Source organism: Triticum urartu, chromosome 5 (genome assembly GCF_003073215.2).
Source record: "Triticum urartu cultivar G1812 chromosome 5, Tu2.1, whole genome shotgun sequence".
Classification (NCBI taxonomy): Eukaryota; Viridiplantae; Streptophyta; class Magnoliopsida; order Poales; family Poaceae; genus Triticum; species Triticum urartu.
In genome coordinates this window covers 462,159,302-462,171,760 of record NC_053026.1, presented here as the reverse complement: position 1 = coordinate 462,171,760, position 12,459 = coordinate 462,159,302, and the positions used below count along the sequence as shown (strand labels likewise).

Sequence of the window (12,459 nt, the reverse complement as noted above, 5' to 3'; positions counted from 1 at the left end):
GGTTAGTCCATCCACAGGAATAAACATTTAACCGGACTTAGCACTCATGTGATTCACCGGAGTCTCTATCATTAAAACTGACATTTGTCAGGATAAGATAATACCGAACTTGGACATGGAATAGATGATTCAAAGGAATATATGACTCTGCAGAGTTTGTACGAAAATTTTTCCCACAGCCAACGGATTTCCGTAGTCACGAAGGACTAGTTCCGTTTACGGTATTTCGGAAGAAAACACAGCTAACCAGTATACACCCATCCTACCTCTCGATGCCGGGATTCACCCTAGACATCGTCCAAGAAAAGCTTTTGAGACGGGGAGATCACAATCTCGAATAGCATGGGATCAAATTTATATACGCGCGCTCTAAGGGGTGCCCCCCTCTCGGTCCCAACCGGAAACACCCACGCCCCCTGACCGGATGACTGGCTTTAATCCAGGGCCATGGAACCATCATCACGGCCTCTCCTTTTTGGTGTGTACCAGGAAAGCGGTTTGCAACTTACTAAGCCATATTCCTTGCGGAAAACATGTGGTAGTACAGGGAAGGAAGAATGGAAGGAACTGGACTGATACGGGTTGACACTGAAGTCATATAGCCTAGCATAAGACTGGCATGCTACAACACTGCCATCTTACCCATCCTCATGCCAACACATGGCCATGCATACTCACATCCATCCACTTATGGATTTTCGAAACTCACTTGCCTCATCGTTGCATGTAACATGACATTCGTCGGTATGCTCATCAACATGCCATGAAACTACTTAATCCAAACATGCCAAAACAATCATCATATCAAAAGTTCAAACATGCTTGCCTGGTTCAGAGTAGTCGAAGCCTAGCTCGGTGAAGTTTGCGGTCCCGTCACCTCCTTCGGTATCTACGGTATAAAGAAAATATACGCGCTATCATGAATACCGTGAGGTGCACAAAAATTATTCCAAATTTTTTTCAAATAAATATGATAAAAAAATAGACAAAAATTTGAAGAGGACAGAAAAAGAATCACTCAAAAATTCCTTTCTGTTAAAAAGTTATAAGGGTTTTAACCCAAGGACCCATCTGTAATGAAATAGAAAACTTCCAGGGGCTAACTTATAAAAACAGAAAACGATTCGATAAAGAATACGCCGGCCCAGAGGGGTGACGTACTTTGGCAAAAGACGCCTTCAGAAAACGGTTCGTTTAAAAAGAACTGAGAGGCTGACGGGCGGGTCCCACCTGTCAGGTTTGAATATTCAAACGGGGCGGCAGAGCTCGACGGTGCCCGAGAGCCGCGGTGGTCGCCGGCGGCGATCCACGGCGAGGCAGGGAGATCGGAGAGTACCTCCGTGTTCAGGGCGCCATTCCGCGTCTGTGGGAGGTGGTGGTGGTGCTCGCCGGCGAGCACCACGTCGACGGCGGCCCTTGCTCCGGCGGACGGTGGTTCGGGCGTTGATGGAGCTCGCCGAGGAGGGCTGCAAGGATCGAATTGAAGTGGGGGTTAGCTCTCTGGTTGCTCGAGGAGGGTACTGACGAGGTTTGGGCGCCGGGGACGGCCTCACCGGAGCGAATCGAGACGGAGGCCGAGGCGGAACGGGGCGGCCGGAGTCGGGGGAGAAGACCTCCTCGAGGTCCTCCTAGTGGCCTGGCGGGGCTTTGGTGAGGTGCAGTGGTGGTGCGTGCTCGAGGGTGAGCTCGGGGTCCCCTTTTATAGGTGATCCGAGGCGGTGGCCGTGAACGGAGTTCTCCGGCGATGGATTACGGCGGTACAGTGCTTGGTCGGGAAGGTTCAGAGGTTGAGCGTCGTCGTGGATGTTCCCTGGTTCCATTTAGGTGCTAACCTCAGCGGGATTTGGTTGCTTAGGGGGAGCTCGACGGAACGGGGCGGCGCGGGCCCGTCGGCGGCAGGGAGCGCGCTCTGTGCGTGCCGCGCCACGGCGACGGTGCTGCATGCGTGCGCTGGCGAGGAAATGGCCACGCGGAGCCACCAGGGGGTTTGGGCGGCACCGAACGGCGTTATGCCACCGTTCTGCTCCCTGTCGGCCGCTACGGGGGTTCGGCCGCCGCAAGACACGCCGGCACAGGCGGGCCAGGGTGCCATCGACGCCAGGAACGTGCCAAGCGCGCGTGTGAGGCTCCAGACAAGCAAGCTAGGCCGTGAGCAACGTGCCAAGTGCACTGTGAGCATGTGACTGAATTTTCTGACGAAGATCGACACTGAAGCTCTGAACTTAACTGAAGATGAACAGAAACAGTGCATGCAAGGTGTTCGACAGAATGATCTAGGCATGTAGGGATTTTTCCTTGAGCTGATTTTTGGTGGAGTGGCCTCTCATTGCACCAGGAGACTGCCTGAATTTTTGTGGAATTTTTGGAGAAGTGTAGATATGAATTGCACCAAATTTGTCAAATCTGGTCCAAACTTGCAGTGAGTGAAATTTGAAAATTTTGAAAAGAAGAAGAGTGGATCAAGATGGTTCTAGGTTGTGGATGCTAAGGACAATCCAGAGGAGTTGGTTTGAGATAAAAACTCAAAGGCAATGAGGTACTTGCTTTGAAAATCACTCAGGCTCAAAATAATTGGCAGAAATGATTTGAGAGATAAAATAATTGAAATAAAATCCAAAACTTGTTTGGACTTGTTGAGACAGAGAATTTAGATTGTTCAAAGGTGGAGGGAGGGATTTTGAGAAGATTTACTATAGGAGACATGGTAAAACCATGGGTGGTTTCAAGATAAAAAAAACCTCAAAATTCACAGAGTTCTTTTTATAAGAAAAAGAATAATTTCCAAAAATATACTTTGAGAAGGGAACCATCAGAGAAAGAGTTTTAAATGATCAAACACCATAGTTTGAAAAAGATACAAAAATAAAAATCCTTGCCAAAGAAGTTTTTAAGAGGAAGGTTTTCTGGAAAAAATTTAAATGGCCTCTTTTCAAAAACCAACAAAGTTTTTGCTGAAAAACCAAATTAAAATTTTGGAGTGTCACAAGTTCTCAGCATAGATAGATAAAAAAAGATTATTCAACTACTCCTCGTCGTCCGACTCCTCCTCGGTGATGTCCTCCTCCGATGTCTGACTGTAGGCGTGAAGATACCGATCATCGTTGGATTCCCAGGGCGATGCTGCTCCTAGCCTCATGTTGAATTGAGCGTCCGCTTTTCGCCTACGCTTGTCCTCGCGATAGGCGCCTCGCTCCGCCATCCTCTTATCCCTCTCCACCCTCCTTTGCTCGTAGAACTCGCGCTCGTTGATGATGTCCTGCAGGAAGCGTTGGCGCCACAGCGCCATGGCTTCCTCGTCCATCTTGGCGATGCCGATACGGTGCTCCCGCCTCCGGTTGTCGCGACGATCCTCATTGGTGATAAGCCGCGGCAGAGGCGCGAGCTCCTGTGCCCGCTCCCGCGTCGGCACGTTGGGGAAGTTCAATGTTCTATGAGGCCACCGGAGGCGCCACGCCGTTGCGTCGTATGCGCAGGCGGCCTTGTTGGCAATGTCGAAATTTCTGAGGCCGAGGCGAATCCCGCGGAACCGGATCTCGGCGGAGAAGCCGCCGGAGGGGCGCGCGCAGACGTTGCGGTATCCCCAAGTTTCCCGGCGACGCGGCGACATGGTGGTGCGGCGGCGGCGAGGCGAGAAAGAGCGGGGAGAGAGCGGTGGTGAGGCATAGAGCGGGGAGAGAGTGGTGGAAGGCACAGAGCGATGGGAGAGCGTTGGATTTTATAAAGCATGTCGGACGCCGCGCGCCAAAACAAGTGCACGCCCGGCCACTTTTTCCCGTGCGCGCGCAATCCTTTCCCGATGTCTCTGCTATCTCTACTCTCTTCTCTACTGCTATATTTATTTTATATTTAATATTTATCTCTACTTCTCTACTCTCTATTTTTTTCTCTACTTTTTCCCTACTCTTATAAAAAACAGAGTTGGTGATGATGGTGTTCCTGCCATCCTGCAATATAGGCCATCCGATTTATATCCGACGGATAGGAAGGAAACTGTGGCAATTTTGCAAAAAGATACCCACACCCCTCTCTGCATTTGCAAATAAGGCATTCCCTCGTTTATCCTTTTCTCCCACAGGATAAACTACTCATACAAATGCATCTTGATGCGTGCAACGCATGGGCATCTTGCTAGTTCTAAAAAACTATCCATCATTTGCCGCACTACTGGTTGCAGATGAAATACCTACCCAAGCACAGCGCCATATAGGAGCGACGCACAATTACAAGCTGATATTCTGTTGGACAATGGAGGCTATAACCAATTACTTTTACGGGAACAATAGCACCCAGGAAATTTGAAGGGTAGGTATGAACAAAATTGGAACTGCACATGTACTGCTAAGTGATTCAATACACACATTACCAATCGAGGAGGAGAACGATGGTCGGGGCGGCCTCTGTGAGTCATGGTCGGCAATGGGAGTCAGTTCATTGTCCACGATGGTGGTGCTTCAGCGCTTGGCGTCGGCTTCCGGGAAGCAGACCCGGTGCCAGGGAAGACGGTGCCGGGGAAGAGGCTCTTGTGGGGAACGCAGCAGAAATTCAAAATTTTCTACGCATCACCAAGATCAATCTATGGAGTAATCTAGCAACGAGGGGAAGGAGAGTGCATCTACATACCCTTGTAGATCGCTAAGCGGAAGCGTTCAAGTGAACGGGGTTGATGGAGTCGTACTCGTCGTGATCCAAATCACCGATGATCCTAGTGCCAAACGGATGGCACCTCCGTGTTCAACACACGTACAGCCCGGTGACGTCTCCTATGCCTTGATCCAGCAAGGGGAGAAGGAGAGGTTGGGGAAGACTCCATCCAGCAGCAGCACGACGGCGTAGTGGTGGTGGAGGAGTGCGGGACTCCAGCAGGGCTTCGCCAAGCACTACGAGAGACGAGGAGGGAGAGAGGTAGGGCTGCGCCAACAGGGAGAGCAAATCACCTGTGTTGGGCAGCCCCAAACCTCAAGTATATATAGGAGGAGGGGAGGGGCTGTGCCCCCACCTAGGGTTCCCTCCCTAGGGGTGGCGGCAGCCCCCAGATCCCATCTGGGTGGCGGCCACAAGGGGGAGAGGGGGAGGCGCACCTGGGATGGGCCTTAGGGCCCATCTGCCCTAGGGTTTGCCCCCTTCCCCTCTTGGAGGCACCTTGGGCCTTGGTGGGAGGTGCCCCAGCCCACCTAGGGGATGGTCCCTTCCCACTATTGGCCCATGTAGGCCTCCGGGGCTGGTGGCCCCACCTGGTGGACCCCCGGACCCCTCCGATGGTCCCGGTACACTATCGGTGATGCCCGGAACACTTCCGGTGGCCAAAACCATACTTCCTATATATTAATCTTTACCTCTGGACCATTCCGGAACTCCTCATGACATCCGGGATCTCATCCGGGACTCCGAACAACATTTGGTAACCGCGTGCATACTTTCCCTATAACCCTAGCGTCATCGAACCTTAAATATGTAGACCCTACGGGTTCGGGAACCATGCAGACATGACCGAGACACCTCTCTGGCCAATAACCAACAGCGGGATCTGGATACCCATGTTGGCTCCCACATGTTCCATGATGATTTCATCGGATGAACCACGATGTCAAGGACTTAATCAATCCCGTATACAATTCCCTTTGTCTATCGGTACGATACTTGCCCGAGATTCGATCGTCGGTATCCCGATACCTTGTTCAATCTCGTTACCGGCAAGTCTCTTTACTCGTTTTGTAACGCATCATCCCGTGATCAACTCCTTGGTCACATTGTGCACATTATGATGATGTCCTATCGAGTGGGCCCAGAGATACCTCTCCATTTACACGGAGTGACAAATCCCAGTCTCGATTCGTGCCAACCCAACAGACTGACGTTTGGCACACCCAAAGCACTCCTACGATATCCGGGAGTTGCACAATCTCATGGTCTAAGGAAATGATACTTGACATTAGAAAAGCTTTAGCAAACGAACTACATGATCTTTGTGCTAGGCTTAGGATTGGGTCTTGTCCATCACATCATTCTCCTAATGATGTGATCCCGTTATCAACGACATCCAATGTCCATGGTCAGGAAACCGTAACCATCTATTGATCAATGAGCTAGTCAACTAGAGGCTTACTAGGGACATGGTGTTGTCTATGTATCCACACATGTATCTGAGTTTCCTATCAATACAATTATAGCATGGATAATAAACGATTATCATGAACAATGAAATATATTAATAATAACTAATTTATTATTGCCTCTAGGGCATATTTCCAACAGCTCTATGTACGACGACGATGGTGGACCGGCTCCAGTGCGGCATACGAGGTCGTTGATGAGGCAGATGCGTTGCAGTGGACGAGTGCGCTGATGTAGAAGGGGAGGAGCACAAAGGCTGCGGTGTCGTGGAGAAGTCTATTTTGCGGTGGGGATAGAAAATGGGGAGTATTCAGGTGTACTACTCTGGGTGTCGGGGTGGGGTTGGCTGGGTAGGGTGAACCTGAAGTTACGAAAATAGCCCCTACCAACCGTCATCCGTAGGCCTGTTCCGAAGGCTATGATGGTAATTTCCCACTGCTCGAATCAGGCTCCCGCGACCTCAAAATTTTGTGACACTGAACTCCCCGTGTGGCGTGTTGGGTGATTCGACTAAGCAACTAGCGAGTAGTACTAGTAAACTCTGCATATTAGGTTTGATTGAAGTCAAACTTCCTAAAGTTTGACCAAGTTTATAGAAAAATATAAACATTTACCATAACAGATATGTATGATGTGAAAGTACATTCAATAATGAATCTAATGGTATTTATTTGTTATTGTATATGTTAATATTTTTTGTTATAAACTTTCTGAGAGTTTACAAAACTTGACTTTGGCCAATGCTAATACGCAGACTTAAATAAAAATGGAGGGTGTACACATTTGTTTTCTTAGTATGTAGTGAATTAATCATTTGTTGAAATTGTGAAATAAATATATTAGGCTACTGACTTCGAATGTAATGGTCTATACAATTCAATAGTTACAATCATTGTCGAATTCCAAGATGTATACGAGGTCTATAGTACTTCACAACATGCTCAAACTCGCATAATCCCAGTCAAATGACAATCAAAATGCATTTCGTAGTTATTACTTTGTAGGATGCAACAAAACCAACAATAACTCTACATCTGCCATTATAAAAGCAACATTTTGAGCATATCCCAATGTGTGAATGAAACATGCAGAGAGAGCTTGCGAAGATGGAGCAGATAGGGCGGGAAAGATTGTGTGTATGTGGATGAGAGAGTAGGAGACAAACCTAACGAAACAGAAAGAGGGAGATAGAGAGAGAAAGAGAGAGGAAGAAGTTAGGTCTGTGAGAAAGATGGAGACATGTAATATACGTGAGATGCGTGTGCATCCGGATTCTGTACACGTGGAAGGAGAAGAGACAGCAGGTTTGATGAGAGAGCTGGAAAAACATGGACGAGAGGGGAAGGATCTCGTGGGTTGAGGGATTGATAAATTTGTGCGGGGGAGAGAGGGATTGGTAATTTTGTGCGAGAGAGAGGGTGGGGGGAGGAGTTAGTCAACCTTCGTCACATCATCCTGATTCCAAATGGCCCCGTATTCTCTAGCACAGTGTGGTCGCCGTCTTCGATCTCCTCGATGCCCTCTTTGAAGATTGAGGTGCTGTGCATGCTGGGGTGCGAAGAAGCACAAGCGAGAGTGGTCGCCATATAACCTTGGATGGGGATGAATTGTGTGCTCGGGGGAGGGGTGTGTGTATGATGTGTGCTGTGTGTGTGTCAGATATTGAGAGAAAACAAACCTAAGGAGAGAAATGTGTGTGTATGTGACAGAAAGCTACTTGCTAAACAGGGTATTCACGAAGAGATTGTGCGTGGGAGATAGAGAGCGATGTGCGGGCCTTGAGGTGGGCAGGGGCCGGGTGAGGGTGTCAAAATGTGTGCGTTGATGCATGTGTTACATGCGATCCTGCGAGAGACGGACGAATCGAGAGATATGGTTGTTGTGTTACGGATGCTCCTCTCTCTCTCTCACACACACAAGTAAAATAGAAGACTGTTCTCTCATGTATACACAATGTACCGGCATCTGTCTATGTATCACTCATGCATGATCATTTGCACATTCACACCTTTCTATGTCTCTATCACACGCACACCGTCTCCACATTGTCCTTCCGCCACAACACGCATATGGACACATACACACGTTCTCTCTCAGTCACACACACAGGGGCTGTTTGGTTTGAGACTAAGTTTGCCTAAGGTTGCCACACCTAAGGTTAGGCAAGTTTGACCAACTTAGGTGGGTGTTTGGTTCAAGCCACACTTTAGCCAAGCCATATTAGGGTCCCACATTACATACACTCAAAAAGTGTGGCAAGATTCCCTTAGGCTTGCCAACTTGTGGCTCTCATTTTGAAGAACTAACCTTAGGCAAGTGTGGCAACATTGTCTCTATGACAAGTGGGCCATAGGGGCAATAAAGTGTGGCAAGCCAAAGTGTGGAAAAAACCAAACACATGCCAAATAAACTGTGGCTGCCAAATTTTGGCTTGGCAAACGGTGGCTGGGAACCAAACAACCCCAAAATCAGTACTAAAAAAACTAGGGCGCACCTAAAACATCCAAATCCAAATAAACACGAACTGGAGCTAAATTCAAATATATGGAAATATTGTAGCGTCAAGAACTTTTCCTGGAAAAAAAAGTTGAGTAATGTTCGGGGATTGTTTTCACACACACAAAAAGGTTCGGTGGATGTCCTTCGAGCACGACATGGTGACGCACCGTTCGATCGACCGCGCGGCCGCGGTTCACGCGCTTGCATAGGATTCCGTATTGTGGCTGTGGTAACTAATAAAAGCGATGCCTGAGTCGTGTACTAGTACGGTTTTCTTTTAAGTTTGACCAGCCCTATATAAAACTAAACTAAGCTCCCATACACGCACTCATTAATATGTCGCCGCCGCCGTTGCGCATGCCGGCGCCTGCCTGCTCCGGCCAACAATTTCTTGTCCATCACTGCCGTTTCGCCGCCAAGCCGAAGGCTCGCCCGCTCACGCCGTCTGCAGTCCCTCCTCGCGATGTCGCCGCGCTGCCAAGCACGCAAGCAGCTGGTGGAGCCACGTCTATGCACGCAGCGTACGAAGAGGAGGATGAGCGCGTGCTCCAGCATGTCAGCGAGGAGGAACTAGCGTGTCATTGTCGTCTCTGCCCGCGCGGAGGAGGCGCGCATGGTGGCTGTCGCGGTGGAAGCCGGTCACGCGCGCGTCGAGCCCGCAAACCGGGTGTGGACGCGGAATCTACCTTCGAGACCTTGAATGCCACGTGGATCCTGCAATCTGAAGGAGCAATTTGGGTCAGTCAACTCTTGTGAGCCATTTGATGCAACATGGATGGCTAGAAGGGCTTCTTCAACCTCCGAAATAGATGCACGGTTCATCTTCTCAGCACGCCACACGCCTAACCGCCTGCCGCCGCCGCGCCCTCCCCTGAACCGCCTGCCACCGCCATGCTCCCCCCACCCCCGCCATCCTTTTAACCCCGGGCACGATCCATTTTTTCCGGCGAACTGCATTCCACACCAACACTCATAAGATAGATCATGGGCACCCTGCCGTCTTCTTCCTTCACTCTGTCGAACTTCTTCCACAAATCGACTGACCCAAATTACACTACTAGTACGAACGTATTAACTACAGTAGGAACATAAAGATACGAGCAGTAGTACCAACTTCAAGAAGAACAGTAGTAAGACATAGTACTAGTACTACTGTACATACTAAAGAGTTCAAATAACGAGAAAGAACATAAACATAGTTTTGCTGGGGCCTCAGCACAACACACCCTTGAAAATAAACTAAGCAACTAGTCCGCTTGACACTGCAGTAGAACCAGCATGAGCGACGACACTGCCACCTACTCGGAGTCCGAGTCCACATCCTCAACTTCGTCCTCGTCCCTCTTCCTCTTCGTCGACGCTTCTTTGCTTGAACTGGACACTGGGCTCTGCTTCTTCATCCAACCCTTGTAGATATTTAAACAAAGGTAGGCATCCATTTGCTACGTACAGGATGTGATCTTCATCTAATGTCTTTGACTCCCATGCATGATGAAACTCGTGATGAGGTTTCTTCAGTTTATCATACGAACGATCAATCATGGCTGCTGCCAGGGTCAGCATTGAAGGCTGAGAGGAGGACACCAACCCTTCCTTCTCGAGGTCGAAGGGGTTGCCTACAACGAGGCCTATTCGACCTAGGATTTCCTTGTCGTTACTAAAGTCTACAATAATGAATTTGACTCGGCCGCCCTTGAGGAACTTCTTAAATTCCTCGCACTCAACGTCGGCATGGCATATGTGGTAGACCAAGCATAAGTCATGCACGCAAACCTGGATCACGACAGGCTTCTTCTTCTCTGCCTCCTTTAGTTTCTTCTCTTCCCAGGACTGTGGTGTACTCAACATCTAGCCCAGCGACCCACTCATCATTTGAGTTTTCAAACATGCGTTTGAAGTGAGAAAGGCATTCTTTCACCGTTGTGTAAGAACGGGTGTAGATGATGTCGAACTCATCGCCAGTGATGGTTCTAACCTTGTACTCACCGCCGATCATGGAGATTTGGGATGCCATGGATTTGGGAGGAGGGTTAGGATTAGTGGATCTGCCGTAATGTGAAAGGACGGGACGACTGGGAGCGAACTGTTGTAAGGTACTGTACTAGTAGAAGACGGGGATGAGTAGGGCATGCGAATGGCGTGGGGTTGCTGGCTTGCCCGGTGGATAAACGGCTGCAAGCCCCCAAAGAGTTCTCGAGAACTATGCGGGACCCACTAGATGTCATGTCCACTAGACCCATATCGTAGGCCTGACGATATAGCTTCTGCCTGTTCGCACGCCATGCTGGCTTGTGTGTAACTTCAATTAATTCCGTCAACCATCGCGCCTCCCATGACCTTCGCCTCCCTCGCGCGGTCGCGCCCTTTGAGACTTCGACCGGCTATAAATGAGCAATTTTTTGCCTACTCCGCATGCATGATACTCCCTCTGGTCCTTTTTACTTCCGTCAGCCGTTTGCAAAGTGTTTGACCAAATTTATAAGTACTAAAAATATCAATATCTACAAAATCATTTCTTGTTTTGTGACATATCAACCAATAAGAAATGTGGGCGGTGCATGCTTTCAATGACTTGAGACTGCCAAACATGACATGCAGTGGTTAGTTCATTGCATGCAATGCTATTAATTAGCAAAAAGACATTAAGTTTTCTCGTTTTCCTCTCCGCCTTGGTCGCGGTGCACAACGTAAGATGACTTACACACCTAGATGGAGGGAGTAACCCAAATAAGCATCTCTTGGGTGGGTTAGATTTTTTTGGGTTAGTTGAGTTCAAACTAACCCAAACTAACTCTAACACATGGATCCAAATAGGGCCAAGGTTAGCTATTAGAGTACTGCTACCTCCCTTCTAGTTTAAAGGGCTCGATTCAAAAATTTGACCTACTCTTAGCAAGATAGAGGCAGTGGAATAGTTTTTGTAGTTCTTCACAAAAAAATGTGTTTACCAATGCACGCATGAACACTGTGAAGGAAATATGCCCTAGAGGCAATAATAAAGTTATTATTTATTTCCTTATATCATGATAAATGTTTATTATTCATGCTAGAATTGTATTAACCGGAAACATAATACATGTGTGAATACATAGACAAACAGAGTGTCACTAGTATGCCTCTACTTGACTAGCTCGTTGATCAAAGATGGTCATGTTTCCTAGACATAGACATGAGTTGCCATTTGATTAACGAGATCACATCATTAGGAGAACGATGTGATTGACTTGACCCATTCCGTTAGCTTAGCACTTGATCGTTTAGTTTGTTGCTATTGCTTTCTTCATAACTTATACATGTTCCTATGACTATGAGATTATGCAACTCCCGTTTACCGGAGGAACACTTTGTGTGCTACCAAACATCACAACGTAACTGGGTGATTATAAAGGTGCTCTATAGGTGTCTCCGAAGGTACTTGTTGGGTTGGCGTATTTCGAGATTAGGATTTGTCAATCCGATTGTCGGAGAGGTATCTCTGGGCCCTCTCGGTAATACACATCACTCAAGCCTTGCAAGCATTGCAACTAATAAGTTAGTTGCGGGATGATGTATTACGGAACGAGTAAAGAGACTTGCCGGCTGTGGGTATTATTGCTGGGTCACAGGGTGTGGAATTCTCTGAAACTACTGCAGACCAGGAAGATTTACATGTGGGAGTCACTGAATTTCAGGCTAAATCTTCAAGGGTGAGTGCACAAAAAAAAGTAGTAAGAATAAAGCTCCTCTCTCTGTGACCACTGTGCGTAGAAGCGCCCGCTCCAATAAATATGATGGTTTCAAGGTGCCTCCTATTACTGACAGCAGGACCAAGACTTCCAAGGTAAAACACAGAGTCATTCCCAATGTTGT

At 48.3% G+C, this 12,459-nt stretch overlaps 1 protein-coding gene across 1 annotated transcript; it reads right to left on the bottom strand.

The window, feature by feature from the left end:
• Positions 1-1,780: 1,780 nt before the first annotated feature.
• Positions 1,781-3,607, bottom strand: LOC125507146. The gene is made up of 2 exons (XM_048671824.1): positions 3,076-3,607; positions 1,781-2,226 (listed from the first exon to the last, which is right to left on the bottom strand). The coding sequence occupies exons 1-2, from the start codon at positions 3,605-3,607 to the stop codon at positions 1,781-1,783; spliced, it is 978 nt and encodes a 325-aa protein (XP_048527781.1).
• Positions 3,608-12,459: the final 8,852 nt, after the last annotated feature.